This window comes from Drosophila pseudoobscura, chromosome 3 (genome assembly GCF_009870125.1).
Source record: "Drosophila pseudoobscura strain MV-25-SWS-2005 chromosome 3, UCI_Dpse_MV25, whole genome shotgun sequence".
NCBI classification, from domain to species: Eukaryota; Metazoa; Arthropoda; class Insecta; order Diptera; family Drosophilidae; genus Drosophila; species Drosophila pseudoobscura.
The window spans coordinates 2,722,476-2,743,007 of NC_046680.1; the positions used below are offsets into that span (position 1 = coordinate 2,722,476).

Below are 20,532 nucleotides of genomic sequence, written 5' to 3' on the forward strand. Positions count from 1 at the left end.
AAAGTATACACACATATTCTCTTAGTTTCGTTATTTAAAGTAAATGTGGATATCAATAATACTAAGAAATTATAAAATATTTTGCTTATGACTTCTGACGTTGAATTGATGTTACTATACCCGATACTCAAAATGAGTATTGGGGTATATTAGATTTTTGGTAAAAGTGGATGTGTGTAACGTCCAGAAGGAATCGTTTCCGACCCCATAAAATATATATATTCTTGATCAGCATCAATAGCCGAGTCGATTGAGCCATGTCTGTCTGTCCGTCCGTCCGTCTGTCCGTCCCCTTCAGCGCCTAGTGCTCAAAGACTATAAGAGCTAGAGCAACGATTTTTTGGATCCAGACTTCTGTGATATGTCACTGCTACAAGAATATTTCAAAACTTTGCCCCGCCCACTTCCGCCCCCACAAAGGGCGAAAATCTGTGGCATTACAATTTCGACGATACGAGAAAACTAAAAACGCAGAATCGTAGAAGATGACTATATCTTCTAGAGTGCGAACCAGATCGTATAATTATTATAGCCAGAATCACGAAAACAATTTCATTCTTTCTCGCTCTGTCTCACTCTAACACACAGGTTTCATGGTCGGTTTTGCCAATTGCAAAATATGAGTTCAAGTATCCCAGAACCCATAAGAGCTAGAGCAACCAAATTTGGTATCCACACTCCTGTGATATCGGACCTTGACCGTTTTGTGTCAAAATTTCGCCGCACCCCCTTCCGCCCCCGCAAAGGACGAAAATCTGGGGCAACCACAAATCTCAGAGACAATTAAGGCTAGAGTATCCATCTTTGGTATCCGCACTTCTGTTAGATCTCACTATAAAACGTATATCTCAGAATTTCGCCCTACCCCCTTCCGCCCACACAAAGGACGAAAATCTGTTGCATCCATAATATTGCAGATTCGAGAAAACTAAAAACGCAGAATCATAGAGAATGACCATATCTATCCAGTTGCTGAATTTGGATCAGATCGGATAATTTTTATAGCCGAAATGAAAAAAAAAAAACAATTTTCAGTGGCTACGCAGCGCTCGACGTCTCGCTTAGACTGATTTTCTGTCTCTCGCACGCACTCTTTGTCGTGTCGTTTAATATTAGCGGCGTCTGCCGGAGGAGAGCCATACTGACTTAGTATCGGGTATAACTGGAGAGTTGCGGTGTCCGCAGCAGCTCACAACGTTCCCCCTCGTTTTTCAGCTGGCTTGTTACTTTCAAGGCGAAATTTAATTTCAGTAAAGAAAACAAGCAAAACATTTTTTCTCAATTAGGGACACATTTTTCAATAAATTCGATACCAAGAATAGCAAGAAATTAAAAAACAAAATGATTCTGGTACAAAATAAAAAAGTCAACTTTTGTAACATCAATGGGATCTGCAGGTCTGCAGTAAAAACTTTTACGACATTTATTAGCTTCAAAATAATTTGTAAAAGTTGAACCTTGTTCCGGTGCTTATTTTCCTACGTACAATTTTTTAATTTTTTTTATCTGTAAAGAACGTTTTATGGTCAATTTCGCTATTTACAATAAAATAAACCCAACTGGGTAACAAATTTATAATTGGAGGAGACTTTAATGCGAAGCACAGGCTTTGGGGTAATCACAGAGTAGACCGCAGAGGGCGCATGACGCCCTAACTAATGGGTCGACTCAACTACTTGCGACAGGAAGACCCACCCACTACCCACCGTTTCAGAGGTCCATGCCCTCTTGGCTAGACATCTTCATATATCGATCTATTCCTAGCAATCAACTTACCATCCATGAAGAGCATTATCGACAACTCAGCAGCTTCAGCACGGCACAACCGAAAAACAGCACAGGGTAGAACATATACTAGACGGTTTCCAAGACGGTTGCATATTTGGATATTTCGCAGGCCTTCGGCCGGTTGTGGAACGAGGGGACTACTCGGCACTGAGGGGGAGGACCTTCCGTGTTGCCCACGATAGTGCAGCTTCTTTGACCAAGACCAAGACCATAAGTTGCTCTAACAGGGACAGCAGACAACGTACTTTGTATCAATCAAAATATAAAATAAAATCCTAATTTTAATAAATAAAAAGATTCGTGTATTGATTTTATCCATAACGCTCATAAAACTTTTGCACCTCTTTTCGGTTGATGTCCCACTGTGCTGCGAGAATGGTAAACTATTAATTGAATTCGGCAACAGTGGGAATGGGAGAATATACTTTAATATAATAATGTCCTGATCTGATTAAAATTGTGTGATCTACATAATCAAATTATTTAGATTCTGCGCTTTCAGTTTACTTTTATACTTAAAATTGCGACTGCGACAGATTTTTGGCGTTTAGGAATCGGGGCATAAATTGGAGATACATTAGTTTTATTTATTTACTTAACAATTATCTGCTAATAATGGTACTTAATTACAAAAGGAGGAAAGAAGAGAAGTTAAAAGTTTGTTCAATTTAGGTGATTATAAATATTACATGCTATTAGCTTAAGGGGATGAGTTATAACAGAGGGAATTGTAGTTATGGCATATAACCCTAAAAGGTTCATGTAGGGCATAATTAGACCTACTTATGGGTAAGCGGATTGGCCTAAAAGTACGGGTAGGTCTAAATGGAACGGCAGCGTCAATCTGACCCAAGAGAGTTTGGGAGTTAACAATCCCGAGAAGGAGCTTGTGCGCGAACATTACGCCATTGCATATTCTGCGATGGTGCAACGACGGCAGGTCAATTAGATTTAGTCTAGACCGGTAGGGTGGCAAGATTCTACCCGAGTTACGAAGGACAAAAATTAAAAATTTCTTTTGCACGGATTCAATAACAACCTGCTGCTCTTTATACTGCGGGCTCCACACACAAGAACAATACTCCTATATCGGACGTACTATACAGTTGTTTAGTAGCATACGGGTCGTCAAGCTCCGTAAGTGTGATATCACAGAAGTCTCCACACAAATCTGTCATTGTCAAATTTGTAATTGTCTCTGACATCTAAGGGCTCATCAAGTCGATGAGACAGATGGACTCGGCTATTGATGCTGATCAAGAATATAAATAGTTTATACGGTTAGAAAAATATTTAAAAAAGTGTAAATTAGTACATTTGACAAGCGATACTCCTTCAACATCAGTACCAAACTGTTTGAATCTGGCATTCTGTGCTTCGTCCTTATCTTCATCTCCGCGTGTACTATGTTATAATTTAAGCGTATGCATATCGTTGATTGAAGGAATGGGAAATTTGACTCTTTATATGTACATATGTATGTATTTGAAAACGAAATTAAACAAATTAAATTATAAGAATATATGTATAAACATATGTATATGTAGAAACTGTAGTAACGGATTCTTAACCTTCAAAAGAAACTGTAAAATCTTAAGTTATGCCATCTTTAGGTTCTTCATACATGTTCACAAGTTTTATAGCCTCTATTTTGTATACTTTCCACAGGAAAAAATTAATCGAGAGATTTTAAACTCGAAAATTTTTCAAGCAGACGGTAAAAGCAAACGACGGAAACGGAAGCGGAAGAATCAACGGGCTGTAGTTGAAGACGCGCCTATTGCTATCAACAATGACAGAGTAAATTATGTGGATGGAGTGGATACTTCAACCACAACAACTACCAAGGCTAGAAGCCTAATGAATTTACATAACAATGAAGCAGGTCGTCGGGTATGTTTTTGAAATAAAATTATTTTTTCTATTACGTAGTGGACATAAGTTTTCCAAATTTGTTGTTCAAATCCACTGTTGATTAAGGTTGTGACGGCGCTTCGGCCGGGGGATCGTCGCGCCGGGTTCCACAGAAATTTGTTTGATCTCTGGGTGTGGTAGCTGAAAGAGAGTCTCGTGGTTCAAGAATAAGGCGGGGATTGAGCGGTAATAAAAGAGATAGAGTTATTTTTATTGTTCTTCAAAAGGGTACAAAGTTTGGTAGTTGCGCGGGTTTTTTTCTTCTGGCTCTTCCTTCGGGGTCGTCCTTCGGGTCCTGGTAGTCTTCTGGTCGGTGTCGGTTGAGGGTGTGGAGGTCTAATGCGCTCCGAGGAGAAATAATGTTGCGGAGGGTAAATGCGCTCCGAGGAGAATAGGAGGATCGTTGGGGCTGCTGGTGGCTGCTACTGATGCTTACCTCTCCACTGGCCGAAGCCGAACTGATGATGATCGCTCTGGAGGAGCCCGTTTTATTTCCGAAAAGCAGCTGATCGTACGGTATGTCCCTAGCGCGTTGTGCTGAGGTGTCCCTAACGCGTTTATACGGATCGGCTGATAGTGTGCCCGTTGGAGCTTGGGCTATGGTCACACTTGGGGCGGTGAGCAGTGGGTGTGACCGTGGGTGGCTGTGCTACGGGCCCATTGGTGGTGATCAGCTGTGGTTGGTTTTATGTATCATTTATTGTTTTTTTATTTCTTTTTATTTCTTATGTGGCAGGTCTTCATGTATTTGTCGCTTATGTTCTACTTATCCTACTAATACTTATTTTATAGTCTTCATGGCTTGTCTTGGTGTTTCTAGTGTTATTATTGTGGTGTTTGCATCGGCGCCGGCGCTTGGTCTTCCTGGCGCTGGACGTCATAAGGTTACTACTCTGGAATACTCAGAGTGACGCTTGAAATTACGATGCTTCTTCACAAATATTTTTAGGCGGGTAAATAGAAAGCTTTTGTTACGAAATTTGCATATGTTTCTATTGACGTCTGAAAAATTAGAAGAGTTTTTCTAACTGAAATTAACCGAAAACTTTGGGTGGCTGTAATTTAGTTATTTATTCGGCGGGGCGAAAATACGCTCGATCTCTTTCAATGTTAGCGAACAACTACATTTTCTTCACAATTCAAATCTCTTACTCTAGCTAACCTACGGTGGCAAAGCGGGGCGAATTCGCCAAGAGCGAGAGAGCGAGCGTTTATTGCGCTCCCGCTTTGCCCTAGCCTAACTTACACTAGACTTCATAATTACGACCAAATAAAGAATAATCGCCGCATAGAATGAAGGTCACGCAACACCGGCCCCGTTGAACGCCTGCATCGGCTTCAACACATTGGGAGCGGCGCCAACTTGTGTATGGCCCGCCGGCGATGAGCGACCCGCCTGTCAGCAGGTGTTAGGGCCTCGCCGTCGCTTGGATCTTGGCTGATGGCTCCCAGCGGCCTCGAGTTCATTACGGCCTCGATGCCGACGAGGACTGTGGCGAGCTCTTCGACGGTTAGGAGCGCGCTGCCTACTGCCCGTAGGAGTACGCTCTTGGCAGTTTGTGCTCGTGGGCCGACATGAAAATTCGAATGGTGCAGATGACGAATATAGCTTCGCACGAATTGCGAGCGCTTAATCAAAAGCAGAGGAAACTTGGCATCGTATGATATAGGAACTTTGGCTAGTCGCCCCCCCACTCGCAACAACGAAAAGTTGCACCAAGTCCCTGTGTCTTCATGGATGAATGGGTTCAGCCGCTGAAGACTAGGACCAATTGTAGATCCTTTCCTAACTTTTTCGATTTCTCCGTGATACTTGTGATGCTGGACGATTTCGACAATTTTATAAAATGCTTCATTGTATTCGGTCGGTGAGATAGTTTTTTCGAAATTTAGGCTTGGGTCTTTATATTTTCTTATGAAGCGGAACACATACACGAACACTCTAAGCAGTTGGAGGTGTGAGGAGAATCCCTCGATGACATCTAACAGCTCCGAACTTCGCACAGCCGCGGTCAGACCGACCGCAGTCTTCCTCTTTTCCAGCTGAAGATCATCGGAGTGTTCGAAATGAGCGTTCTTGGGCCAGTTTTCTTCTTCCTCTTTCAGAAATAATGTTTCTTCGAACCAAATTGACTGAACGATTCGTCGACGTCACAACCTTTTGAGACAATATCTGCTGGGTTCTGTTTCGTGGGTACATCATCTGACCACTCTTGAATCTCAGTCACTGTACTTGAAACGAATGTCGACAACGACGATGGATGAGACCGGAGCTCTGAATCCGACCAATAAACGACTCGTTCAATGGGCTCGTTTAATAGGGGCTTGATTCTGTGACAGAGATCTGCGAAAAGGTGAGCGTCACATAACTCAAGCCTTGGGAGCGTTTTGGTCTTGAGCGGCGCTACTTTGGATTTCGAAGTCAACAAAGATATTTTTAAACCTTCTGCAGCACGCTCCATAGGCTCTCATGGAGGCCTCAGCAAAGGCATGTATTTGAATCGGTGACATCGGATCGGAATACACAAACCGAGATATGGATATGTCTTCCAATTGAGAGAGTGTATTTTTCAACTTATTCCACGCTGTTTCCAAATGCAGCGGGATCGACTCATCCCAATCTAGTTTGTTAAGCCAAAGCTCCTGCAATAGGATCTTGCCTTTTATGACGATAGGACTTAACAAACCAAGGGGGTCAAACAACTTTTATGTCACCGATAGTATGTTCCGTTTTGTCGCTCGGAGACCCATAACTGAATTGTCAATTTTGAACTTAAAGGCATCGTCAGTAGGTAACCATGAGATTCCTAACGCCTTTGTCGACTCTGAATCCGAGATTGTAATGGGTTTGGCTGTGCTCTCAGATGCGGTGATCTCGGGTGAGTTTGAGCTCTAGGGAATGAGAGCTTCGCAGACTCACTCAACCTTTTCAAACACCGGATAGCTAAGAATGGGACTGGTCCAGTCCCATAGGTTACAGTGTTGAGCTTGTATAATCTCAAGGATTCAGAAGGGTCTCTTCTCCACACTATGAGCTAAAACTGCCGATCCGCTTCGTTCACCATCACTTGGCGATAAAACTTTTTGATATCGGCAGTCAGGGCAAACCTGTGCAGACGGAAACGGGGCAGTGTCAAGTATAGTTCCTCTTGAATGGTAGGTCCGACCATCAGAATATCATTCAAGGCCACCTGTGAGGACGTCTTGGACGAAGCATCGAACACGACTCGGAGTTTGGTAGACGTACTTTGGGGCCTCAGAACACCCTGATGAGGGATTACGTAGTGTGGAGTCGAAGGAATCGTATTGTCAGTAGGAGACATATGACCTAAGGAGAGGTACTCTTCCATGTTCCAAGTGCATTTTCTTCAACTCAGGGTCACGATGCAATCGTCTTTCAAGCGACAAAACCGCCGTTTAGCAACCTCAAACTAGTTGCCTAAACAATTTCGATCTGATTTAAACGGGAGCCTTACTTCGAAAGGGCCTGATGATAGTACCTGAGTCGTCTTACGATAGTGTTCTTCACGTAGCTTGTGCTCAGGTGTGCCAATTTTCTTGGTAGATGGCAGACCAATCGGTCAGGGTGATAACCTAAAATTGATTTCAGGATGCAAAAATCAAAGGAGAACTCACTACCATTTATTCGCGACTTCACCCCTGTGTGTATTTTTTCCTTTACTTGAGAGTTAGATTCACTAATTCCAAGTTAATACAGGACTTCTCTCTACGGATCTGTAAGCGATTAGCGAGGTCCTCGGCAATGAAATTTGTTTGTGATCCAGAGTCGAGCAGAGCTCTGACCAGAATGTGTTCACCGCTCTTAGTTCAGACGCTTACGATCGATGTAGCCAGAATTACCCTGTCCAACGCTGTCCCATGCAGAACATGTGACGTGGAAGGTTGATTCTGATTTGATGGAGGAGAATAACTCTCATGGGGTGGTGGCAACGCGAGACTATTCGCCGACACTGTGTATCGATGCAATAATGTATGATGTGAGCGGCTGCACACTCGACATTTATTGGCTTTGCATTTTACAACAGCGTGGCCTTTTCGCAGATAATTAATGCATAAGGATGCCGACTTGGCAAACTAAAAACTTTGCATCACCGACCACTACATGGTCTCCTGAATTGCAGTAGCTACAAGTTTGCTGAGTTCTACTGTTGGTAGAAGTGGAAGAACAAGCAAATGAACTGCGATTATGTGGCTTGTTTGGCATGACTTTTTCTTGCCTTGGCTTGGTCGATTCCTTAGCAGACAGATGCTGGTATCGACGATTCAAGACTTTCTCAAAGTCGGGCCACAGCGGCAACTTCTCATAGGTAACCTGTTGTAAATATGAGACGAGTACGTTGTTTGGAAAAAGGTAGCGAATAAATTTGAAATACCAACAGCAGAAGCTTCTGTTTTGTTCTGGTAATGAAGGGACGGAGGAAAAGCGTTTGACTTACGCTTAGAGATAACGAACGAATAGAGTTTTTTAGGATCACTATGAAAGTTACGACTACATTGTGAAAGGTAATGATTATAACACTGACTATTAATGGCAAGAAACAGAGAGCGAGCAGAGGAGTATAGAGCTAAGGCCGACGTTGAGCCCGACTTCTGGTACTTTTTATAGAGCCGGGATTTATTGTTTTTTAAGTATGACAAATACTTCGAGAACCAAGGAGGCTTGGACGATACGGGTACAGTGATATCTGGAACAAATGTATTAAGGGCGGAGTACATAAAGCTATAAAACAAGCTAACAGTTGCATCTATGTTCGGTAATAAATAAAGAAACGACCAATCAACACGCGAGAGATGTAGATCTAAATCGATAAAGTTTGTTTTGCGAAAACACTTTATGTGACAAGGAGCCATGGAATTGTCAGAAACCACCAGATCGGGTACACTCAAGGGATATCGACAAAGTTGGATGGTAAGGATCTTCAGGGAATGATATTGGCTTGCTCCGTAGCAAGAGAAGCATCGTTAACATACATGAGGTCAAGAAGTCTGTCCATAATGTTTTTAACGGCATTAATTTGGACAAGGGAAATATTCGTTAGCCCTTTGATAAAGTTATTATGGCAATTGGGAAACAACAGGTTAGCGTCATCACAAGGCAGCCAAGGAAGAAATGGGAGGTTAAAGTCCCCCATGACAATAATTCGGTCATGGCACCCTAATGCAGAAACAACAGTATTAATTGCTGAGAGGTGGTGTAAGTAAAGCTCAGCATCTGACCTGGGAGGAATGTAATAGCAGGTTAACTAGAAAAATGCCGAACCAACACGAACTTTGACTGCAACAAATTCAATTCCATGGATTTTATTGAATGGGAAAAACACAGATGAGAAAACAGATTTGACTGCAAGCAGAACCCCACCAACAAACTGCGAACTTTCTGATAGTGCATAGAAAAATGGTACATCAGTTTTTTGTAGCAGCATGTTCGGTAATTCTGGGATTCGAGCTCGAATCTTTGAGAAGGAACTCATGCATAATAGTATGCTTAGGCCATATTGACAGTTCTAGAGAATGGGATAGTAAAGAATCAGGGAGAAGAATTGTAAAGGATGATATGTTGCGCTTATGTTTAAATGTAAATTTAGTCACAACTATATCATCAGGCGAAGCGTTAAGTTTAGAGGAAGGATGTTGTTTAACATCCTCCGTTGTAGCCTCAGGAATAAGACGGAAAACAAATATTTCTTTCCTAGTTCCTGCTCTAAGTTGAAGTCCCGAGCGAGAGCGTGACGGTGGAGCTACTCCTAAAAGAGATCCCGGTCCTGGGGCAGAGGCATTGGCAGCAACGGGTGGAGCAGGAATTGGCAAGACATCACCAGCAACCAACACACCCGTACTAGGAGCACTCACCAGGTCGGTAATGATGGGATTGATGCTGATGGGAACTTGGATGCTCGAAGGAATTGCCCGGTGTAAAAAACACCGGAGCTGCCGTTGTCGGATTTACTGCTAACGGCAAGGCATGACCACACGGAGTAACAAATGGTTCCGATGTATGGAGGTGGGAAGCAGGCATACCAATCGGATTAGGTTGCAAGAGATTAGTATCATAATTTAGAATTTTCCGTCTAGGCGATTCGCTCAAGAGTTTAAACCCAAGAAACTGCGATTCTAGGGATAGAAATTTCTCGTTGAGAGCCACGCATTGTTTCCGTTCATCCAGAAACCCAGTTCGAGTCTGTCTCATGGCCTCAATCTCCTGATAAGCCAGACATGACCAAGACAGGCCCATACGTTTCGAGATCAGATCGTTTAGTTGGCCAAAATTTCCATCACCAGCACATTTTATGTGGGCAAAATTGTCGCACAGCCAGCAGCTAAGAAATGAATCACCAATGATAACACCACCGAATTCACATTTCTTTGCACTACAAGCGATTGCCATTATTGACAGCAGTAGAGTCACTGTGCACGAATAATAAAAGCACAGATTAAGAGCGCAGGCGAAATGGGAGAGGAGACAGCAGAGCGAGCCCCACAATCAGCAGCAACGGCATTAATTCAGAGCAGACGATTCAACAAGTGCAGGGAACGAGCAGTAAACTCACCAAAGCAGAGACAACAAAAGAATACTCCACAAAGAAGGAGAATATAGGCCATCCAGAGAGAGTGAGAGCAAGAATGCGAGCAGCAGGCCCGCTTATGCTTTCGAGAGAGTGTAGACGATGCAAACGCTTATGCGCGAGAACAGTGCACACCGATGAAACGATAACCAAAGTCAGACTGGGTAAAAAACAATAACAAATTGACTGCACAAGTCCGATATTACTTTGCGAAACACCGGTGATTAACAAAAATTTTAGTCAATATCAAAGAGATTCGATGATCTACCAAAACAAAATGACAAATGATACCAGCCAGGCTCCGTTTTTCACTTTCACAAAATATTTCCGATTTACTTTTGAAATCACATAAATTGGGGCTCTCTTTTTCCCATTCCGCAAGATTTCTTCGTTTTCAAAACGAAAACATTTTCGTTGACGAAATGAAAAGTAAACGGCTTTTTATACAACAAAACGAACCTTAATTGCAAAAGGAAAAAAATAGATGACTTATTGATGCATAAACATAAACATACCTATATCAGAGTAATTTAACTTGTGCTTTCTTTATAAATAATTTTATTTTAACCCAACCTCAAATTTGGTTCGGACAAAATTGGCCACAGCAACAACAAATTTCGTTTTGGTGTAAGTAGCTGACGCATTCCGATTTGGTTATCGGAGCGTTGGCAAGTAATACATTTTTGCGTATAACAGCACAAATGTGCATGTAACAGCTCAGACTGTGCTTGTAACATGCGCTTAACAGAACATCTGGGTGAGCACAGCTGTTTCCCGCCCAATGTAATTCGGACTTTTCTGCAATCGTTTTGCTTTAAAACAAGCAATTGAAAAAATAAAAGGCATTTTAATCACGCTGTATTTTTACAAAGTAGCCAGGTCAGTTGTTTTTGTTTGCCAGAAACGATGAAAAAAGAAAAATATCGATAAAAAAAATATGTGAAAACTGGAGCCACCTTAAAAAAGGGGCAGAGAATGCAGGAGAAAGAAAAAAACATGACCGGCTTAAGCAAGAGCTATAAGCGAATCTCCGCGCAGCTTCGGCCGCGTTTTTGACTTTTCGTGTCTTCCATTTTCGCTCTCTGGTCTATACATTGCCGCTTAAGAGGTATTTCATTTTCCGTTGCTGTGACGTGTTGCACAACTGTTAACATGGACAACGATCCGAATATAGGCGCGGGCGGATATATTGTGATGGCTGATTCCAGACTGAGACTGTATAAGCGTAAAAGTCAGTCATTATATGATCCTCCAGCACAGGCTTTGCGAATCCTTCGCGGGCAATAAAATTGACAAATTGACCGCCGCGGAAGTCGAGGTGCGCCTTGATATGTTGGCAGAAATTCGAAAGAAATTTAATACGGCCCATAATCAATTGGAGGCTCTTGATCGAAACGAGATTGGAAGTGAGCTGCGCGAAAAGTTCGAAATTCGGTTCATATTATTGAAAGATGAGTTGCTGGCTGCTGTTGACTTAAGCCAGTCGCACGCCTCTGCCCATTCTACGACTCTGCCAAACCATTCCGGACATCATGGCTCACAAGCAGTGATTTCCTGAGCTGAAAGTGCCCTAGTTTTCTAGTGGATACGTCCAGTTTTCGGATTTTATGGCCATGTTCAAATCGGTGATTGAAGCGGATGTGGATCTCAGTGACATCGTGAAATTCCAGCACCTTCGCTCTTGCATCTCTGATGCAGCTTTCGACTCGGTTCGATCGTTGGAGCTCTCCAGTGCCAATTACGAAGTAAATGTATCCGATTGGAGTATTCCATCTAACATTCAGCTTGCCGATGCTGCATTTTTATACCCGATACTCAAAAGGAGTATTTGGGTATATTAGGTTTGTGGTAAAAGTGGAAGTGTGTAACGTCCAGAAGGAATCGTTTCCGACCCCATAAAGTATATATATTCTTGATCAGCGCAAATAGCCGAGTCGATAGAGCCATGTCTGTCTGTCCGTCCGTCCGTCTGTCCGTCCCTATTAGCACCTATTGCTCAAAGACTATCAGAGCTAGAGCAACGATTTTTTGGATCCGGACTTCGGTGATATGTCAATGCTACAAAAATATTTCAAAACTTCGCCCCGCCCACTTCCACCCCCACAAAGGACGAAAATCTGTGGCATCCACAATTTTAAAGCTACGAGAAAACCAAAAACGCAGAATCGTAAAGATTGACTATATCTTTTAGACTGCAGAATCTGAATTGGATCGTATTATTATTATAATATAATTAATAATAATATAATTAATATAATATAATATAATTAATATAATATAATATAATTAATATAATATAATATAATTAATATAATATAATATAATTAATATAATGTAATATAATTAATATAATATTTCATTTTTTCTCGCGGCGTCTGCCGGAGGAGAGCCATACTGACTAAATATCGGGTATAAATGTAGAGTTGCGGTGTCCGCAGCAACTCACAACGTTCCCGCTCGTTCAATTCTCAACGGGTTATTCTCCTCATTGGTGCGAGCTTTTTTTATGATCTTCTCTGAGTACGGGAAATCAAATTCTTCTGGCCTGCCTCTTCTGCAGAGGATCGTATCTAGCGATGGACAGAAGGTTTCAAGCTCGGCGCTTTCGGCAACGCACAATTGTCCAGATTCGGAAGCTGAGATGGATAAAACTCTTCGTATGTTTTGGGAAGTCGAGAATTTTGTGGAAGCTGGTTTGAATACCAAAGAAGAAGACGATTGTGAATCTCATTTCGTAAGCCACCTTTCACGGTTGCCGTCCGGGGAGTATGCAGTTCGTCTGCCGCTAAAGAACAATAATGATCACTTAAGAGAATCTTATGCTCAGGCTTATTGACGGTTCAATATCGAACGTAATCTTACACTCAAGGAGCGGTATTCCGCCTTTGCAAATATTTCTTGCTTCAGCACTGTGTCCTAAAGGAGGACAGTACGACGACAAAACTCCGTGTCCTTTTCGATGGATCCGAAATAAAATTACGATATGTTCTTTAATGCGTGACATCCAACTTGCAAGTGTCGCTTGCCTGCCCTTTACATTGCCGCTCCGATCGCTAAGCGCAGCTTCGCTCGGCAGACGTCGGTAGGCAGACGCAAAGCGGAAATAGCGAAGAGCGAGCTGGCAGAGAGCGTTTAGCAGGGCAAGCACGCGCAAAGCTTTAACAAACAAATGAGTGACATAGACATAAGTAACAAACAAAATAAGCAGGCCAAGAATTAGGTGCTATTTGGCAAGCAGCTAATCGGCTGGGTTCTGCTCCGAACAATAGTGACAGACTGATTTTGTAGTCTGCCCAGTGGCTCTCCTCGTTCGCGCTTTTGGCCCTGTTGAAGAGGGTCTTGCAGTTTTACGTAGGATGTCTATTTGTTTTGACCACCAGGGGGGTTTCTTTTTCCCCCTAGGTTTGCTAGAGGGACATGCTGCCGCGAAGGCTTTGTTGCATGCTTCTGTGAACCTGTTCACTAGGCGATCTAGGTCGTCTTTTGTGTCCGGGAATGATGTTGCTTTGGCGGGGAGTAAGTCCTCCAGGGCTGAGTTATATTTTTCCCAGTTGGCTTTCCTGGGATTAATATAGTCCTTAGGTTTCGGACACTCGAGGGATAGTGTGGTCTCGATGTATCTGTGGTCAGAGAAAGTGTGGTCATCAAGGACTTGCCAACTCTTGACTATGTCTTACAGGTTGGGAGACACTAAGGTGAGGTCAATAACCTCCTGTCGACTTTTAATTATAAAAGTGGGGTCGTTGCCCCGATTACAAATAAATAGATTTGAGTTAAGGATGAAGCTGAAAATTTACTCACCCCTTACATTTGTGTTCGAGCTCCCCCATTGAGTGTGGTGAGCGTTGGCATCGCAACCTATTAATAGGTCTATGTCCGACCTCTCGCTGTCGCTGGCTAGTTTGCGAACAAGGTCGTTGGGAGGATCGTTTCCCTCATGGGCCATGTAGGACGACATCAGCCTTAGATGTGTCCCTTTCAGATCAAGGCTTGCCGCCGTGTTGTCGCTATCGCTATAATTATGGAGCAGAAAGATAGGAATGAAGCAGAAAGGTGCTTTCTGGCGAGAATGCAGGGGCGGGTTTTACCTGCGGGGGGGTTCAGGCTGCTTTTCCGGGTCTTAGGGATTCGGGAGTCTGCCTTTGTCCAGGACGCCAATCAGCGTCCTTTCTCTGGCAATCTGCGAGAACGATGTGTTAGGCAGTACTCTGGATCGCTTCGGTGTTGGCACAGGAGTCTCTTCCGAGCGCTGCCTTTGTGGTTGAGGGGCTTCCTTCTTCGGTGCTTCCTTGCCAAAGTTCGGCAGCACCTTCGACGCCCACTCAACCTTCTTAATCCATTTGTCCGTCGGGCTGGACATCTGGCTTGCGTTCTGCCGACGGAGTATGTTGCCAGCACTCCTTCTATCGGCATATGTAAAAGATTTGGCTTGGACACTAGTAGATGGTGACTCATCACCCGCCACTTTACCAGCAGGCAGAGCAGCCGCAGGATTGCATAGCCACTCTGCCAAGGTATCGGTTTTGGGAGCCAATTTACCACCCACCCCGACACCGGGATGGGACCCCTTTGGGCTCTCCCTAGCATCTTCCGCCGCGCAGGTTTTCACTGCTGGTTTGCGGATTGGGCCAGGCCTTTGGGCCGCTGCCTTCCCCTGTTTGGGATTACTCCCTGTTGGCATTTGGGGAGTGTCAGACTCATTTTGTTTGTTTTTTAAATCTGCCATTCTTTTCCCACGAGCTGCCGAGAAGGGGTACGGTCCGTCCGGGCAGAGATCCACGTTGCCCGGATAAGGCATACTTAGAACAGGGGGCTGCCAAGTCCCTGAGCTCTCCGTTAACGACTGGGCTAGTTTTATATACCGGGCCCCCAGCCAGGCTGACTCTCGGCACGGGTCGAATAACACTCTTAGTCCGGCCCGGTGTGAGCTGAATGTGGGGGGTTGGGATGTGGGTAGGTAGTGTGTAGGGATAGGGGAGTGTGTGAGCTACTTATACGAGGCGGCACCACAAGCGCATCGTCAGTGTTGCTACTTCGCGAACACCCGCTGGCTGTCCGGGGCTGCTTATTTTCGGTACTCTCCCTAGGGATGTCCGATTATTCGCAGCTGACCTACCTATATGACCTGTATATAGGTAGGTCGTTCGCTATCCGCAACCTGCGACCCGTCCGGTGGCCTCAGCTAGGCCCCCTTTGAGCCACCTCACGAGCTCATCAGAACAGAAACTTTCTTAGAAAAAAAATAGACTTTTTAGGACACATAGTTAAGAAGGCGAGAGATCAAACCCGGACAAGATAAAAGCCATAAAAGACTTTCCCTGTCCCAAAACCTCCAGACAAATCAAATCCTTTTTAGGGTTGCTAGGGTATTACCGGAAATTCATCAGGGACTTCGCTAAGCTTACAAAACCAATAACAAAACAGCTCAAAAGGGGCAAATGGGTCGTAATCGATTCGGAGTTCCGACAAGCGTTTGAACTTTGCAAAACGCTACTAACTAACGACCTTATATTACAGTACCCGGATTTCGAAAAAACATTCACAAACATACAACTGATGCGAGTAACTTCGCTATAGGGGCCGTGCTCTCCCAAGGCCCAGATAACGCTGATAAACCAGTTTGTTTTGCTAGTAGGACTCTGACAGACGCAGAAACCCGGTATTCCACGATAGAAAAGGAAATGCTGGCTATAGTTTGGGCGGTAAAGTACTTCCGCCCATACCTATATGAAGTTCAGAATTGTCACAGATCACAAGCCTCTAGTTTGGTTAGGCAATTTCAAGGGTCAGAACCCAAAGCTCCTTCGCTGGAAAATAACACTTTCCGAGTATGACTAAGAAATAGTCTACAGGAAAGGTTCACAAAACGTTGTAGCAGATGCCTAAGTAGAATAGAGCCATATATCTGCGTAAATGATACCAGCCCCACAGTAACCCCTAGTATACCAACAATCAATAGCCCGTTGAACCAGTTCTCTATCCAAGCGATATTTAAAATCAACCCGATAGCTTCATGCGTTCAACCACAAAGTTCGTAGAGTTATCTCCGAACCTTCTTTTACGTTAGAAAAAAGCTCTACTATATTGAAAACCTTTTTAATACCCAACAAGACTTTGGCAATCCACACTACCGACGAAATATTCAACAGTATAGAGATATCGTATTCTAAATATTTTTCGGATAGCAACCTTTACAAGATTTGTAGATGCTTAATTTTCCTTGCGGAACCAGCAAACCCAGGCGAGACTAAAGAATTAATCAAAACGTACCACACGAAAAATAACCACAGGGGGATCGATGAGACATACGAACACCTGAAAAGGGAGTTCTACATACCTCAATTGAAAAACGAAATTTCCGAAATAATTCGAAATTGCGAGGTATGCCTCACCCTTAAATATGATAGGCAACCACAAAAACCCCCTTTCGTTTTACCCGAAATACCGAACGGACCATTAGATATCATTCACACAGACATCTATACAATCAACAGTAATTACAACCTGACAATTATTGATAAATTCTCTAAATTTTCACAAGCTTACCCACTAACAAACAGAAACTCTGTTAGCGTCACAAAAGCATTCAAAGACTTTATGAGCCACTTCGGCTTGCCCAAAAAGATAATACTCGACCAAGGTGCCGAATTTGCGGGAGCTGTTTTCAAAGACTTTCTTCAACAGTACAATATCGAGCTGCATATCACTTCCTTCCAACAATCAAGCAGCAATTCGACAGTCGAACGCTTACACTCAACACTAACAGAAATCTATAGAATAATCCTCAAAAAGAGGAAAGAATTGAAATTGACACAAGACCATAACGAAATCCTCGACGAAACCATAATAACTTACAACAATGTCATCCACAGCAGTACCAACTTGACACCTTTCGAACTATTCAGTGGACGAACACACATTTTCGATCAAATAATCCAATTTAATAACGAACATGAATACTTGACAAAACTTAACGAATTCCAAACTACACTTTACCCAGCAGTCAAGCTAAACATGGAAAACCAGACCTATAAAAGAACAGAAAAAGCGAATGAATCTAGGATAGAGGCCCCACCGTACCGACGGGTAATCTAATATTTAGGAAGGAAAATAGGAGAAAACAAATTAAAACCGCGTTTCAAAACACATAAAGCTTTAGTAGACAACAGACAAACACAAACAATAAAGTAAAAGTTTACACCATGCATTAACTACCCCTTAAACTGAACTCTTACAGACTAACGCTAGGGTATGCACAACGACTTTTGCTCGACGTTTTGGATAAGGACCAGCCGTTAATAAAGGTCAACCTGGGACCGGCTAGAGTAGTAAATTCATTTAAAACAATAAACCACGTCATCCACTTAAACGATTACGAAGTAACAGCAGAACAACTTATCAAAGTAATCGATAACTTACCTAACGACAACGCATTCTCTGACCTAAAACTAACATTGCATAAAAAGATTCAGCAGGTGTTAGAAAGATTGAGCACCTTACTCCCGCATAACATACCGAGGAGGGGATTGATTAACGGACTAGGTAGCATAGTGAAGATCGTTTCAGGCAATATGGATGCCGACGATGAGACAAAAATAACCAACAATTTCGCAAATATTAACAAAAATTTAGAGCTCAGCCAGAAATTTAGGAAAGAGACACTAATTAGATTTAAAAATATTACGAACCATATCAACATCGAACAAGAAGCGATTAGCAATTTCATAAACACTTACCAAAATAAAATCTCTAAAGAACTAGATTCAGAACAACACACTATACAACTTATAAAAATATATCAATCGAATCACTTATAGTATAGACATATTATATAATCACCTAAGCAACATAGCGGAGAGCCTGCTATTCACCAAATTAAAATTAATCCCAAAATATATCTTAAATTCAGAGGAGATTCAAAGAATTAAAGAATTACTGTCACATCAAAATATTACACTAGAATTAGACCATGAAATGTAAAACGTACTTTCACTGGAATCAACAACAGTAAACAAAACTCTAACTTTTAAAATTAAAATACCCATGCTATCACAGGAACAATACCAATTGTACCGATTAATACCCTTACCGTACCATTCAACCCGGACATTGTAATGTCCACTTTGACTACTTTGACTGTCGCAACATTCTACATACCGCGGCACAAACAACCGCCTACACATTTTAACATAACAACATCGAAACTGGAACCCGACATCCGGCATAATGCCGACTCGGCGGTTTCACATACGCTAGCCCGTTGCAACATTTTATACTTATGTATGCCTTATGTACTAAACTCAAAGCCTCTGCGAAGGCTTCCTAAGAATATAATTAATAAACACAGAACACTTCAATTTTGAACTCGAAACCGAACAGTCAGACTTTATACAAACTCAAACACCAATCTTTGGAAAAGACAGAAATATAAACCCATACAAGAACAACCAGGACCATCTACAAGAAGAAGGCCGAACTAGTAACTCGCGCGCATTGGCTTGGGCTGAACGGCAGGAACCAACTACAACTGCGGAGGTCACCTCACGGATGGAGCTGTTCCAATCAGCTTGGAAAGAGTTCTCACAACTTGGGGATTCCATGGCCCTTCTCGAACACGTGGATGGGTATGGAAATCCAGAGGAAGACAATGCAATCTACGAGGAAAAATATCTAACGGCACATGCAATGATTTTGGAGAAAAAGCGGTTGGTACAACCAACTACAACTACAACGATCAACGGGGATGGCAGCAAAGGGCTTCATCTACACAAAGACGCAGTACTCTGTCTGCTACAACAACAACAGCTATTTAAACAGTCAGCTGCAAACCAGAACATGTCCATGCGTGCTGGTGGAGAGAGCGAGATGGGCGAATTCGGAAGCGCGGTGAATTCAAACTGCATTTGGTGCGGTCACACCAATACAAAGCGAATTTCCAAAAATTCAAATCGAACGGTTCGCTGGCAGCTACACAAAGTGGCCAGTTTTTCAGGATATCTATTAACGTACAATTCATAGCAGGCATGACCCTAAACGGTTCATGCAAGGAATAATTCGATCTACAAAGTAGAAGGAACAACGGTATACAATTTCTAGTCAGTCTAATAGGAATCGTGAAGTTTATGCGGCTCAACAGATCAGGGCTGCCTATGTCACCCCCGATCAAGTTGTGCATAAATATCACAGCAAGCATTTTTCTACGGTTAACTAAGGATGGGAGGTTTACTAATAGTAGTCTACTGGAGTAAGATGGGAGTCTTACACCCGCATCCCAGTTAAGGCCCCGCAGAGCAAAGAGTAAAAAGTTTTTCTGTACTGATTCTATACGGTCCTGGTGTACTTTGTACTGAGGGCACCATACACAGGAGCCGTATTCTAAGATCGGACGAACAAGCAAGGTATAGAGAGTCTTTGTTATATAGGGGTCGTCAAATTCCTTTGACCACCTCTTTATAAACCCAAGCACGCCCATGGCCTTATTTACCATGGTAGAAATGTGTTCGGAAAACTTTAACTTTCCGTCTAATAAGACACCAAGATCATTCACCAGGCTAATAGGATATAGATAGCCAACAAAGGGCTAGAACGATGAAATGTCATTACTTTGCATTTCGAGGCATTAAAGTGTAACAAGTTTGCACAGCACCATGAATGAAAGTTATTGAGATCTGATTGCAAGCGAGAATGAAATGAAATGTCCTTGTACTGGACACAGAGTTTAACATCATCCGCATACATAAGTTCTCGAGAGTATGTTAATACTGAAGGAAAGTCATTAATAAAGAGTGTGAAGAGTAAGGGGCAAGATGGCTGCCCTGTGGTACTCCCGAAGAAACCTTTACTGGTAAAGAGAGGGAGTTTTTGAAGAGGACTCTTTGAGACCTAGAACAAAGATAGCTAGAAATCCATCTCAGGAGGTTGGGCGGAAACCCTAAAAGGTCAAGTTTATGTGCTAAAAGGGAATGGTTTACAGAGTCGAATGCTTTACTAAAGTCGGTGTAAATAACATCCGTCTGTAAGTTACCTTGAAAGCCTTTAATAATGAAAGAGGTAAACTCTAACAAGTTCGTGGTGGTTGATCGCCGCCTTATAAATCCATGCTGAGTTGGAGATATAAGTGACTTGCAGAGATGTTGCAAGTGCGGAGTTAAAACCTTCTCAAACAATTTGGGAATAGCGGATAACTTTGCTATACCTCTATAATTTTTTGCATCAGACTTGCTACCTTTTTTATGGAGAGGAATTA

The 20,532-nt window shown here is 42.7% G+C and overlaps 1 protein-coding gene across 8 annotated transcripts in view; it reads left to right on the forward strand.

Moving 5' to 3' along the window:
• Wnt5 (Wnt oncogene analog 5) overlaps positions 1-20,532 on the forward strand; it is a 90,352-nt gene that overhangs the window by 50,229 nt on the left and 19,591 nt on the right. For 6 of the 8 annotated variants that reach the window (XM_033379023.1, XM_033379021.1, XM_033379027.1 and 3 more), the window contains one exon: positions 3,457-3,681. In XM_033379023.1, coding sequence (XP_033234914.1) covers positions 3,457-3,681 — 225 coding nt within the window. Of the gene's footprint in view, positions 1-3,456; positions 3,682-20,532 lie in introns of those variants that run through there. The other 2 variants (XM_033379030.1, XM_033379028.1) reach the window with 2 other exon arrangements.